Below are 14,059 nucleotides of genomic sequence, written 5' to 3' on the forward strand. Positions count from 1 at the left end.
CCTCCCAAGGGACTTTGTCAATCAGTCTTCTGAGTAGGTCAAAGTTTGCACTCCAGAAGTCTAAGGTGGCAGTTTTCCTGACCCCTCTCCTTGTTTCTCCAAGGATCAAAAACTCAATCATCTCATGATCACTGTGCTCTAGAGGGCCTCCAACCTTTACTTCTCCCACAAGATCTTCCCTGTTGACAAGAAGCAGGTCCAGGAGGGCATCTTATCAGCTGTGTGAGAAAGTTACCTTCCACACCTTCCAGGAACCTCTTGGTTCCCTCTCTGCTGTGTTGTATTCCCAGCAGATGTCTGGGAGGTTAAAGTCCCCCACAAGAACAACAGCAAGTGACTGGGAGATTTCTCCCAACTGCTTATAGAAAGCTTCATCCACCTCACTGCTTTGATTGGGAGGTCTATAGCAGACTCACAGAGCGAAACCAGCTTTATTAGCCCTTAACCTAATCCAAACACTGTCAATCTCATCATGACTATACTTGATTTCCAAGCTCTCATAGCATTCTCTTAACATACAGGGCCACTCCACCCCCTCTCCTTCCCTTTCTATCCTGAAGAGCTTGTAGCAATCAATTGTGGCACTCCAGTCCTGTGATGCATCCCACCACGTTTCTGTGACAGCCACTATGTCATAGTTTTCCTGGTGTATCATGGCTTCAAGCTCCCTGTTTGTTGCTTATACTGTGTGCACTGGTATAGATGCACTTCAGATGAGCTAATGATTCCAACACCTTTTTTCTCCACTGTGGACTCCATTTCCTACCCGACCCTTCTCAGGTGCTTCCATGATTTCTAAACTTCTATCCTTTCTCTCAAATGAAACAACAGAGTGAGAATCCTCCCTAGTCCACCATCCTTCAAGCCCTGGTATGTTTCTCTTGGGCTTGTCCCTAACAGGCCCAGTTATCTCCCCTTCCCCCTTCATACCTAGTTTAAAGGCCTGTCAATGAGCCCCTCTGGGACAAGTGCATCCCACCTGCCACCAGCAGGCCAGGTGTCTCATATAGCAGCTCATGATTGAAAAACCCAAAGCCCTGCCTGTGGCACCAGTCATGTAGCCATGCATTGATCTGCAGACTCCTCCTGTTTATCTCTTCATTCTTTCTTGCAGCAGGGATGGAGGCAAACACTACTTGTGCTCTAGACCCCCTAACCAGCCGTCCCAGGGCCCTGAAGCCTCTCTTCATTGCCCTTGAACTTCTTGTAACAATTTCATCACTGCCAACCTGAAAAACCAGCAGTGGGTAGTAATCAGAGGGCTGCACCAGATCAGAGAGTTTCCTTTCAACATCTCTAATCCAAGCCCCAGGGAGGCAGAAGACTTCCCTGTGGGATGGGTCTGGTCGACAACTGGGCCCTTCTGTTCCCCTCAGAAGGGAATCACCGACTACAGTTACTCTTCTTTTCTTCTTAGTTGACGAAGTTCTAAGTTGTGGGGTGAGTGAAAAGCCCGTGGTGACTCACTAGATGGATCTACCTCTCCATCTTCATTTGCCTGGCCATGAAGTTCCGAAACCTCATACCTATTTTTCAAGGGCAACTGGGAGGATGGGAGGGCTATGAGGGTTTTCACTTGCCTCTCTGAGGAGGGATCTCCCTCCATTCCTCTCTGACCCGTGAATTCCTTCATTTTGTCTGATGATAGGAGGGAGTCCATCACTTGTTCAAGATCTTCTTCCTTTTGCCCTTGCCTTGGGCTGTAGCTCCACCAACCTATTTCACATTCACATTCTCTGATGCTTCTCAACCTTTCTACCTCCTCCCTCAGTTCAACCACCTGCCTGAGCAGATCATTTACTTGCTTACACCGCACACACGTGGTGTCACTGGCTCCCCCGGTACCAGTGCCAGGCTCATGCACTTGCTACAGCCCCAGCCCGGCATGGCCACATGTCTGCTTGGAAGCTCAGTCTGAGTTCCCGCATTCTTCCTCACTGAGGCTTTTGGACGTGCTGCGACCATGATTGTCTGTCTAGCTCAAAGAAAGCAACTGCTGTTTGCTGCTCCTCGTGTGCCCTCACGCACACCCACAGTAAATTGTTTGAACCGACCCACTCTAACCCAGCTCGGGCCACTCCCTGCGCTGCCGCCGCTCTGAGGAGCTGCTGAGAGGCCACTTCTTCATTTTGCTGTGGTTCACAGGCCCATCCCCGCCACCTCAGCCTTCCCGTTCCTCACAGGATTCCCGCGCAGTCTCGGGTCTTCACGCTCTGCCCCGGCTTCACCGTCTTCCAGAGCCCGGCCCTGTCACAGAACTCTCAGTAATTAAAAGGAACAGCTCTCACCGCTGCCGCTCTCCGCTCCGTGCTGCCGCGTGTGTCTCCTCTCTCAAGCACAGGGAGGTTGTTCTTCATTGATTTGGAGGGCCCAGGTCACTAGCTGTAGGGAGGTCATCTCCCTGGGTTTCACACCCTGGCCACACGCTGGCTGTGCAGAGCAGCACCTGGAGACAGGCTCTGGGTGTGATGCAAAGGCACATCATGGTCCTGGGTGCTGACCTTCTGGATGGGAGGCTTCTTCAGTGGGGGCTCATGCTGCTTCGTGGACACAGGAACATCCCTAGGCTTTGCCATCCCCAGGTTTGACCACAGGGACAGGCTTTATGTGGCTCTTCCTCTGCCACTGGTATAGCTGTAGGAACATGGTGGAGCAGTGTTTTGAGCAACTGTCCACACCTTAGGTGAATCTGCAGTGTGTCCATGGGGAATGTGAGCTGAGGGGTTGGTCACCAGCATGAACCATATCTGTGCCAGCTGATGCCAGAGGCTGGCTTGGTGATTCATGGAAATGGAGCCTACAGGTTCTTGCAGTTGATGCAGGTGGTGGTGCATCTCTTACAAGCCAGTTTTGTTGGTGGTCTGTGAGCTTTTTAAGAGAAACTTGAAATATTCAAGACAACAGCCCAGGAATGAGACTCACCTTTGCAGTCTCAGGCTGTTTACTTGGCTTGGTGACTAACCATGAAATCACAAACACCAGACAAGGACAAAGCAAAGCCCAATTCACTCTCACCACAGGCTACTTGGCCAGTTTGCTCTGAAGTCAGGTGAACTCAGCAGCTTTCCAGATCTGCTTGTGGGATGTCAGTGAGTGCTGGAGGTCCCTGCCTGCCCTTTCAGACTCACTGCAGTGGTTCAACCCTAAAAGAGTTTTATCCTTCCTCAGGGAAACCTGCAGTGATGATGGCAGAGGTATGGGAGAGGAGCATGTACATGCTCACTGGAAACCTAGTTGTTAGAGGCATCTGGAGAAGATCCCTGTCATTTCTGCTGTGTCCCTGGGAGCAGATGCTGAGGAGGAAATCTTGGGGACCTGAACAGGCTGAAACCTCTGGGATTTTGAGAAACCTTAGGATAATTTTATAGGAACTATTCCAGAAAGCCACATGATGGATGTGCAGCCATTGGCAGTGAGAAGGGTGGTGGCAGTGTCCTGCCCACCTTTGGCTGAACAGTGACAGATGTTGAGGTCCCTGTCAGGATGTGGATCATCTTGTCCACTGACAGTTTCCTCAAAGGACTTTATTTTCCTTGCTTCAGTTGTGATCAGTCCATCCTTAATCTGCCTGTACAGTCTGCTTGTGCTACCAAGCTGCAGGTCTCTGGAAAGGGGTGCCTGTGCCAGCATGGTGGGGCTGGGGGCTCGTGTGGTGCTGCTCAGTGAGTTGTCCAGACCCTTCCTCACTGGCTGTTATCCTCACGGGCTCCTTTCAGAACTGCCTTATCCGGGTGACGCCGTGGGGCCGTGAGGCGCTGGTCACCGACTTTGGTCTGGCCAGGGAGGTGGTGGAGCTGCCTGTGAAGGATATGGAGAGGAAGCTTTCTCTGGTGGGCTCAGCTTTTTGGATGGCTCCTGAGATGCTGCGGGGAGAGCCCTATGACTGGAAGGTATGGCACTGCATCCCAGTTCCTTGTTCATTCTCAGAGCTTCCGAGTGAGAATGGACGATGTCTCCTCTGCTTGTGGAGCAGCATGTCCCAGCAGCAGAAAAGTGCTTCCCTCCTTTCCTGGGAAACATTGCCCTTCTACCTGGACCTTTGCTCAGAAAGGCTTTGCTTATCAGCTTGGAAGTTCCTTATATGGCCTTGCTAAGTCAACTTTCAGGCAAATGGGTTGCTGCCATGGACATACAGTGATGCCTCTCTGAGGAAGATGCTGATGCCCAATGAGCCTGTTGCAGGATCTGTGGGGGGTGCCAGAGCTGTGGTAGAATCACCAAACGCATTGAACAAGAGCACAAGGCCAAGCTTTCCAAAGATGAGGCTGGACTCCAAGTGGGGTTGTAGTGTTCCTGGATAGCTTCAGAAGCCCAGAAGTTTAGGGGTTTGCTGCTTCCATCTCCAATGGGCTTTTTTGATGGGCTTATGAGTAACTAATGGAAGGACCTTGTCGTTGATGTTCTCCTTTCTCGTGCTTTGCTCTGTGCATGCCCTGTCCCAACTATTGCTCTCCTAACCCTCCTGTAGGTGGACGTATTTTCCTTTGGCATTCTCCTTTGTGAAATCCTGGGCAGGATCCCAGCTGACCCTGAAGTGCTTCCTAGGACTCAGGTAACAATTTCTGCAGCAAATTTAATTGTGTTTTCTCCCTGGTACCAGATCGTGGCTTCTCTCTGGACCTGTGCACTCATGTATGTGTTCACACACAGTTTTTCCTTGAGAGAAGAATTTGCAGTGCACAAGAGTTCAGTGCATCTGTAGTTTCAAAACTTCTTTTAGACCAGAAATTTGAGATAAAGTACTTCTGTTTAAAGACCTTGATTCCAAATACTTACTTTTGCTTGGACATTTCAGCTTCTTCATGGAAGTGGCAGGTTCAACACAACTCTTATCACAAATTTTTATTTTCAAATACGTTGCAGTTAGTAGACAGGTTGTGGAATTGGGGGCTTCCCTAAAAAAATGGCCTCTTTTGTTTCGACATTTGCAACATTTTCCTTCCACAAATTGGGAAGGGAAGGCTTATCCTGAACAGAGATGAAAAATCCAGAAGGAAAACAGTAAACTGCTGCTTTCCAAGGAGCAGTGCAGACAACCTTCAGTGGCCAGAAATTATTCCATGTTTCTGTGATACTGAACAGGAACTAATGCTCCAACTATGTTCACAAAGTGAAGGAGAATTGTGTTTCAGAGACTCTGAAGTCTGGAGGGACAAAGATGTAGTTATGGGACAGCTTGCTGGACACTCTCAACTCTCAGTTGCTGTTGGGAGACCAGATTATCTGCAGTTCTTGGCCTTGGAAGCAACTGACCACCTGGTGCTGGTTCCTCTACCGGTTTCTGCTTTTGTGGCTCTTGTTGCCTGGGTCTGAACTTTTCCAGGAGGGCACACACTTCCAGGAGGCACAGAGCAAGCAGAAGGATGCTGCTGGCTCCTAGCTCTGCTCATGTGCAGTCCTGCCAGGGCTGATGTTGCCCAAAGACATCAGTAAAATACCCTAAAAGCTTTAAACCATGAGCTTTTTGTGCTTCAACACCTTGAGAAGGATGAAGAGTTTTTAAAGGACTTAATAGCTGAAGCCTCTATGTACTCTCTCCCCTTCCTTACAGGATTATGGCTTGGATGTTACTGCCTTCCAAGGGATGATCAGTGAATGCCCCAGGCAGGTGATGGACCTCACTGCTAGCTGCTGTCGGGTGAGATTCTTGCTGGGGTTTTTGGTGTTTTCTTTTTGTTTATTTTTTAGTTGTATCCCACTTGCATGACAGTGACCAAAATTGTTGTGAACCCTGTAGAGCTTGAAGCTGCTGCTCTCATTGCTAGCACACAGGGCTCTGCCACTTCTGCTGTGGAGTAATGAGATTTTCCTGGGCCAGTATCACAGAATCACAGAATTACTAGAGTTGGAAGGGACCTTTGGAGATCATCTAGTCTAACTATCCCACTGTAGTAGGACAACATAGAGCTCTTTACACAGGACTGCATCCATGTGGGTTTTTAATATCTCCAGAGATGGAGACTTCGCAACCTCCCTGGGCAGCCTGTTCCAGTGTCTTGTCACTCTCATTGTAAAGAAGTTTTTTCTTATGTTTAAATGGTACTTCCTCGGTTCCAGCTTGTACCCGTTGCCCCTCGTTCTGACACTGGGAACTACTGAGAAGAGTCTGCAGGCTGCAGGCAGAGGCACCCAGCTGGCCCACTTTGGAGGGCTCTGACTTGCTGTCACCAGCCCTGGCCTTACAGATATGATCAGACCATGGTTCTCCAACTGTTTTTGCTTTAGCATAGAAGGTAATGGTGACTGCCAGGGGCCTCCCAACTCTGCCCAAAGCCACAGGAGGCAAAGCAGAGAGAAAGGGTGGACTCATGCAAACTGCATGAAGTTAAACAAGGCCAAGTCCAAGGTCCTCCACCTGAGTCAGGGCAATCCCAAGCACAAATACAGATTGGTTGGAGAATGGATTGAGAACAGCCTTGAAGAGAAGGACTTCGGAGTGATGCTGGATAAGAAGCTCAACTTGAGCTGGAAATGTGCAATTGCAGCTCAGAAAGCCAATGGTGTCCTCACTTGCATCAAATGAAGCATGGCCTAGGTTGAAGGAGGGGATTTTTTCCCCCTACTCTGCTCTTATGAAACCCTACGTAGAGCCCTGTGTCCAGTTCTGGAGTCCCCAACATAAGAAGGACATGGAGCTCCTGGAGAGAGTCCAGAGGAGGCCATGGAGATGATCAGAGAGCTGGAGCACCTCTTCTCTGGAGACAGACTGGGAGAGTTGGGGTATTCAGCCTGGAGAAGAGAAGGCTCCAGGGAGACTTTAGAGCACCTTTCAGTGCCTGAAGGGGCTCCAGGAAAGCTGGGGAGGGACTTTGGTCAAGGGCAGGGAGTGAGAGGACAAGGGGGAATGGATTAAAACTGGAAGAGAGAAGATTTACATTAGACATTAGGAGGATATTCTTTAGTGTGAGGGTGGAACAGGTTGCCTAGAGAAGTTGTGGCTGCCCCATCCCTGGAAGTATTTAAGGGCAAGTTGTATGGGGCTTGGAGCAACCTGGGGTAGTGGGGAGAGTCCCTGTCCATGCAGGGTGGTTGGTTTTAGATGATCTTTAAGGTCCTTTCCAACCCAAACCACTCTGTGATTTTATGATTCGAGTTAATCTCTGAAAGGAAGGGGAAAACAAAGACAGCAATCAGGCAGAGAATGGAGAAGCTAGGTGCTCATCATGCACCTAATTGCTAGGAGGTGAAAGCAGCAAATGTGGGTAAATCCTTGCAAGGGGCCAAGGACATGTGAATAACTCCTGAATCCCTGCAATGATTCACAGCAGCAGCTGACTTAGATTTCTGTGTGTTCAGATCTTGCACCTCCCATGAGCATCCTCCTTAATACAGCCTGGGTACAGTGACGGGCTTCTGCCAGGAAGGGCCCTTGGGCTGTTCTCTGTTGTGTGCCATGTTCCAGGGTGGAGGGGGGGGTGTTTCTGGAGCTGCTCCTGCTGCTGGCTCTGTGAGGTCAGGCAGCTCAGGAATAGAGGGTGGGATGGGGGTATCCAGGCCATGTCCCTCCCCTTGTGTACACCCAAATGGCACTGGGGGTCATAGCCTCCTGTGGATGAGCTGCATCAAGGAGACAAGACAGTTAGATCCTGACTGTTGTGACGAAGCTCAGGGAATGACCCATCTCCCTTGTGACAGTTGTCTGCAGCTGTTCCTGCACAGCGCTGGTCACTGCACCCTTAGGGTGGACTTTGGGATGAGCTGTTCCCACACCCTGTCCCACTTAGGGAATTTCAGGCTAGTTTTCAGCATCTCGCTGCCCCTAAACTGGGGGACGTGTCCTGTGGCCATTTGCAACAGCCCAGGCCCAGGTGACCAGTTGGTGGGTGATGCCAGAAGGCTCCACAGGCAGGTGTGTGACCCATACCAGTGACGGGTGGAGGCCATCACCTGGCCTTGGAGCACCCATCAGAGCTGACACAGAGCAACCACCTCCTGGCTGGGGTGTCCTCTTCAGTTTTCCCTTCTTGTTCCAGGTGGAAGCATTTAAGAGGCCATCTTTCTCTGAAATCCTGGATGAGCTGGAGGATGCTGCGGAGAACCTGGAGCCTAAGAGGGACAATCAGCTTTCCAGCTGAGCTGCCGGCCTCCTGTCATGCTCAGCAGAGGATTGTCCAAAACTGTAAATGAACTGTCCAGGGGTCAGGAGTGAGGAAGGAAGGTGGGGAAGGGAAGAGCCAAGTGATGCACTGATGTTTATTTAATCATAGTCTTGGTCTCTAATTTCTTGGATGGAAAACATGGTTAAAAATGCAGAAGGGACTTACCAAGGGTTCATTTTTCCTAGCTAAAGTTTTTAACAGATGTAATTCAGACACCAGACAGCCTTTGTCTGTTTGCTTGTTGAAAGCAAAAGATCCTGGAGGGACATGAATTCCCTTGAGGATACTTCCTAAATCCCTGAGAAAAACATCCTCTTCTGGTTCCCCCTGCCCCCTGACACAGGGACGTCCCCTTCTCTATCCCCATGGCCTCAGGGAATCGCTCTCGTGGGGTTGAGGTCTGTGTGGTGTGAAGGAGAAGGGGCTCTGGGGTGCTTTGGTGGGCCTCAGCGTTGCCTTACAATTCAAGGCCTTACAGCAGCAGTCTGGCAGCCATGTGGGACCAGAGATGCTTGGAGAGGTCTCATGGCATCCTGCTTGGGGGCACCCAGGTGTGGGGGCATCTGGCAAGGCTTGGGGAGTCAGCCAGGGTCACCCCCAGGTGCCAACCTGTGCCAGCTGGGGCAATGGGCTAGGTGTGCCTTATTAAGAGATGAACTAGTAACTAATATTTCCCCTCAGAAAAGCTTTGTCAGATACATGTCCCAGCATCACATCAGTCTGGATTTCCCCCCACCACCCCTGTGGCTCAGGGATGGAGGGATCTGCCTCCCCCTTCTCGTCCTGCTGCAGACACGGTGATGAGCACAGTGCCACCAGCCTGTGAGGCTGAAACAAGGCAGAGCTGGGTCCAGCACAATCCATTTCTCTGGCTGGCCCAGTACCCATCACATTCTCAGCTGTGTGGGACACCCTCGTGGACCCCAGGGCTCAGGCAGCCAGGAAAGGACTTAGTATAACACATATCTCTTAGGGCCAGAGGAGGGTACTGGGGCTGTGGACCTAAACCAGAGGTGGAAAGAACAATGGCTAGAAATGGTTTGGCTTTGCAAATGAAGACAAAGAAGTGGACAGTTGAGTCCCTGCCTGCAGATCAGCTGATTGCTGGGCCATTCCTGTGAAGGCTGTGTTCTGCTGGGACCAAGATGTCTGTAGGTCTAAATAGGTCTGTGTAGTGGTGGAACTGTGGCTCTGTTCTTGTAGACTGTAAGCTCTTGGAGCAGGGATCATTCATCTGTCCACCAAAAAGTATTTGTGCATCGTTTAGCCCAAGGGGCCTTCAACTTACAGCTTGTAGTGGTAGACCTAGCTGGGACCTCAGCTCAAGCTCTCAGAGCTGGATTTGGTATCATATAGCCCAACATCGCTGCCATGGGGCCTGCACAGGGAGTGTCAGTGGTGTGCTGGGACAGCCCGAATGAGGAGCACAGAGCGTTTTCACCAGGGATCACAAGGAATCAGGAGTTGGAATGCAATTCACTGAATGGCATCAGGGTCACCAGCTCCACGAAATCTCCAAGGGGCTTCTGCATCCTCGTTCCCCAGAGATGCTGTGCTTTTTGTGGGATACTGACTTACTTGCAAAAAAACCCCTCCTGCTCTGCAAGGAGGTGCCCAGCAAGTAGATCCCAGCTGGATGCTGCCAAGTAGGGAGAGCAAAGCCCTGAGAAGCAAAAGACTGACAATAGGGGAAGCTTTTCAACGTGGAGGATGGAGAATTGCCACTTTTTGACTTGTACCAGTTTGGAGACTTCAGACTGCTGGAGTGAAATGGACTGGAACACCACCAGCATCACAGCAGTTTGCTGGATGAAAATCACAGAGTGTAGATCTGGCTACCTGGAGATGGACCTGAGTAGTTAACTGCAACCTCCCAAGGCTTCCCAGGCTCCCTATGGCTCTTCTTCCATAGAGGATTAGACTTGAGGATGAGAAATCCAACAGTATGTCCCAACACCCAAAGGGTGACAGTTTTATACCTCAGCTTACTTCCTGGCTAGAGGTAGTGCTTTCCCAAAGTCCTTCCCCAGCCTTTCCCATGCTGACTGGTCTGCCAGAGTCTGTTCTTCCTCTGCCCCACTGCCTCCGCAAAAGAGTAAACTGAAGGAAGATCCCTCAACATACTGATTCCCTGCTGACCACCCCCTTCTCAGGACCAGCAAGGCTGGTGGTGCCCTTCCACAGGCTGGGCTGGTCCTTCCTCCAGCCGTATATCTGCCTGGTCTGCAGAGCAAAAACCATGGGGCTGGGACACAGCAGAGAAGGCACGTGGAGTTGCATACACTTTGATGATGCTGTGGTATGAAGGAGGATCTGGTTTTATTTATCTGCTCAGGGGTAAGAAGCCTGCTCAAGGATTAAAGAGATCTGGGGTGGGGCAGGGGGGTTGAGAGGGCAGGATATTTTCTGCACAGAGGACAGCATTAGCAAGCACAGTCTGAGCTGTGGTGGATCAGAACTGTTTCTGGGCTTGCCGTATGCCCCATCCACTCTTGTGAGGCCACATGCTGGACCTCAGGTGACTGAAGGATATCAGGTTCTTGCTAGAAGGACTTTTGGTGCCTCCTGTACAGGCAGGTGGGACAGAGACTGTCTGCAGGTACCATGTGGACTAGAAAAGCTTATGTTGGGAGTCTGCAGAAAGTAGAGGTGGTCTGGGAATTTCTTGCATGCACATTATGCACTGAGTGTTTCTCTTCACTGGTGAGAGCTGAATGGAGAGGTGAGCATGAGAATCCTGCTGAGATGCCCTCCAGGTATGGGCCCCTATGCTGGGAGCGCAGGGCCTGGCTTCCTCACGCCAGTCTGACACCAAGTCCAGGTCAGTGGTCAAATTTAATCTCTCAGATTACTGGCACTGAACTGAAGCAGCTGTGATGGTGGGTGGAGGGTCTGTGCGCTGCAGGGGGCCTCACCTTTGCTGGGCCTGACCAGGAGCTGCCTCCTCTGCCTCTTCCCTCAGGTAGCTGCTCACTCTGCAGGTGCTGATGGCTGGACCTGGCCATGCTGTGACCCATGGGCCATGTGCTCCTGCATCCTCCATGGTGTCTTTTTTGGTTTGTTTTTGTAAATGCCATTTGGGAATAAAGTCTAGCGGTTCTTTTCCACATCAGCCCCAGCTGCTGTGTTTCATCCTCCTGGGTCTGCTGAGTGGTGCTGCTGAAGTGCAGTGTTTCCAAGGCAACAAACAACTGAATAAACAGCTCTGTGCTCTATCAGCATAGCTGGCATGATAAACCTGTAGTTACAAGTAATTTACCAAGGTGTTATCTATGAGAGGGTGGTGTTTTGAGTCCATTGTCCCCTCAAGCCCTCAGTTTGAGGCAGTTTCATCTGGTGTCTTAAGTCACCACTTCAGTGAGGTGGGCACAAAGTAACAGGAGCAACACAACCACGGTGCAAAGGGTGTTGGTGTCATCTTTTCCATACCAGCCAGAATCCAATCCTTTTGGGTGCTGTGAGGAGCCCTGGACCCCTCTCCTGAGCTGGCCTTGCCACAAGGGACTCTGACCCTCCTAATTCCTGCCATCACTGAGATCAGTTGGCTATCTGTATATGAGTTTATAGATCTGTTTTACTCCTGTGTTACTTCTTTTCTCCGTGTTACAGTGAATTTATTCCAGTTTCCAATCTTTAAGTCTCTCTTACTTCCCTTTTATCTTCCCTTGGGAGGATGGGTGTGGGATAATAGAAAGCAATTCTGCCCTCTGATTAGAGATTTGCCTTGACCACTAAGCCAGGACAGATGAGTTGACATATCTCCAGGACAGCTCATGCAATCAGCTCATTCTCTTCACTGGCTACTAAGTTTCCTTTTTTTTTTGGAGTGTGATTCACCGTGTGCCATGGGCTGCAAGAGCTGCTTAGGGGTAATGCTGGGACTCAGACGGATGCCAAAGGCTCAGAGTCCTCTACTAGACCAGGTGTGGGACAGGGGTTGGACTCTCAGGATCCTGGGAGAGAGTCAGAGCTTACCCAGAGAGGTGAGGAGGTGGATGTTGTCATTCCCCAGACAGAAATCTGTCAGCTGGTTGCCAAAGCCTCGCTTGTATGAGTCCCAGTCTCCCAAGAAGTTCACCGACCCATCCCAGCACCTCTGGAAAACCTGAAGAAAGGAAACCCTCAGACCCCCACAAACATCTGCAGCACAGCCCCCACAACAAGGGCTGCCCCAGCCCAGGGACACTCCTGTGGGGTTCTGGGGACTGGACCTAGGGAAATTCCTCGCTCACACATCTCCTGCAGAGGAGGCCATGAAGATGACCCAAGGGCTGGAGCCTCTTTACTATGCAGACAGGCTGAGAGACTTGGGGCTGTTCAGCCTGGAGAGGAGAAGGCTCTGGGGAGACCTTAGAGCACCTTCCAGTGCTTGAAGGGGCTGCAAGAAAGCTGGGGAAGGACTTTTCACAAGGGCAGAGGGTGGGGGAATGGATTAAAACTGGAAGAAGGTGGATTTCTTCACTGTGAAGGTGAGACACCGGCCCAGGTTGCCCAGGGAAGTTGTGGCTGCCCCATTCCTGGAAGTGTTCAAGGCCAGGTTGGATGGGGCTTGGAGCAACCTGGTCTGGTGGGAGGGGTCCCTGCCCATGCCGGGGTGTTGGAACTAGATGCTCTTTAAGTTCTCTTCCAACCCAAACCATTCTGTGATTCTATGACATGCTGTAAATCAGCACATTGCTGGTAAATCAGCCAATGGATCTGTGGTGTTCAGCCTGCTCCTGGAGAGGTCTCCAATGAGAATCCTCTGCATCCAGTCGGGGGTTGGCCTAGGTGATCTCTAGAGGTCCCTTCCAACAGAGATCACCCAGCCTTACTAGCATCAAACTCAACTGTCCCCTCAATGATTGTTTTTCTCCCTTTTTGTTCCTATCCTGCTGCCATTCTTTGCCTCCTTCATAAAGTCACCGAAGGGACACAGAAGCCTTCCTATCCCACTCACAATCCATCCCTCACCATCTGTGTCCATGTTGCAGAAGACAGTGGTGGCATTGCAGCCCTGGGGGTAGATGGTGTACCAGCCGCTCAGGAACTTCTTTTTGCCCAGCAGCTCATGGCAGTTCCTGGCTTCTGTGCAAAACATGGAAAGAGAACAGAGGGGAACTGTTCAGTGTGCTCGCTGAGCCCAGGGAGCTCACCAGCCTGGCACCCTTGGAGCCCTCCAGCTTCCCTGCTGGGAGCATTTGGCAAACCCCACTGTGGCCTGAGGCAGTGTGACAGAGGGGGGACATCACCTGCCATGGGGGTCTGAGCAATGGGTGTCTGGGCAATGAAGCTGCTCAGAGCAGGATGGCAAACTCATGATCCAGGAATTTGTCCAGGCTCAGGGACGTGTGGGGGCACAGGCAGCAGAGGAGTGGTGACACAGAACACTCACCTGGAATACTGGAAACTGGGTTTGGATCATTTTCTGTTGCTTGGACAGGTTGCACTTTCAAATATATACATACATGTTATAGGGTAAATTGATTTTTCCTCCCCAAACCCATTCTTGATGTCAAAAGCTCAGGCTGATGGATGCCACAGGATTGACCACAGAGGTCCTTACCAGACACCCAGTGATGGCTGCCTCAGAGGCTGTCACACAGGTGGTGGAGGTGGCCATGGGTGGTGAAGGGGTGCATGGCTGTGCTGGGCTGCTGTGGGCACAGGGGTCCCTGGGCTTGTCCTGTTTCTGATTAGTCAAATGTTTGCACGTGCCCAGGAAGCACAAAAGGGCAGAGGAGCACAGAGGACAGGAGGGGGCGGGGCAGGGTCCCCCAGCCTTTCACTTTGCAGTGTTACAGCAACTCGGATCTGCCTGAGCCTCTGCACATGACTGTGACCTACAGCATCCACATGTAGGCAGATCAGATTGTAGCTCATAGAGGCAGATGGGTCAACTGAAACTTGTTTGTTTTCTTCCTTTTTCTTTTTTTTTTTTATGAATAAATTAAACTGAGAAATATTACACACGTAAACTC

General features: G+C 50.9%; 2 protein-coding genes across 2 annotated transcripts in view; one reads left to right on the forward strand and one right to left on the reverse strand.

The window, feature by feature from the left end:
- The window catches only part of LOC104397878 (dual specificity testis-specific protein kinase 2-like), a 17,557-nt gene extending 9,482 nt beyond the window's left edge, over positions 1-8,075 (forward strand). Inside the window, exons 5-8 of the mRNA XM_010007890.1 lie at positions 3,717-3,890; positions 4,469-4,552; positions 5,552-5,638; positions 7,974-8,075. Coding sequence (XP_010006192.1) covers positions 3,717-3,890; positions 4,469-4,552; positions 5,552-5,638; positions 7,974-8,075 — 447 coding nt within the window. The remainder of the gene's footprint in view (positions 1-3,716; positions 3,891-4,468; positions 4,553-5,551; positions 5,639-7,973) is intronic.
- A 3,988-nt stretch (positions 8,076-12,063) lies between these two features.
- The window catches only part of LOC104397879 (ficolin-1-like), a gene marked incomplete at its 5' end in the record, with an annotated part of 6,477 nt that continues 4,481 nt past the window's right edge, over positions 12,064-14,059 (reverse strand). Inside the window, 2 exons of the mRNA XM_010007891.1 lie at positions 12,064-12,204; positions 13,039-13,166. Of these exons, the coding sequence (XP_010006193.1) occupies positions 12,064-12,204; positions 13,039-13,166 (269 nt within the window). The remainder of the gene's footprint in view (positions 12,205-13,038; positions 13,167-14,059) is intronic.

This window comes from Chaetura pelagica, unplaced genomic scaffold (genome assembly GCF_000747805.2).
Source record: "Chaetura pelagica isolate M959 unplaced genomic scaffold, ChaPel_1.0 scaffold252, whole genome shotgun sequence".
NCBI lineage: Eukaryota > Metazoa > Chordata > Aves > Apodiformes > Apodidae > Chaetura > Chaetura pelagica.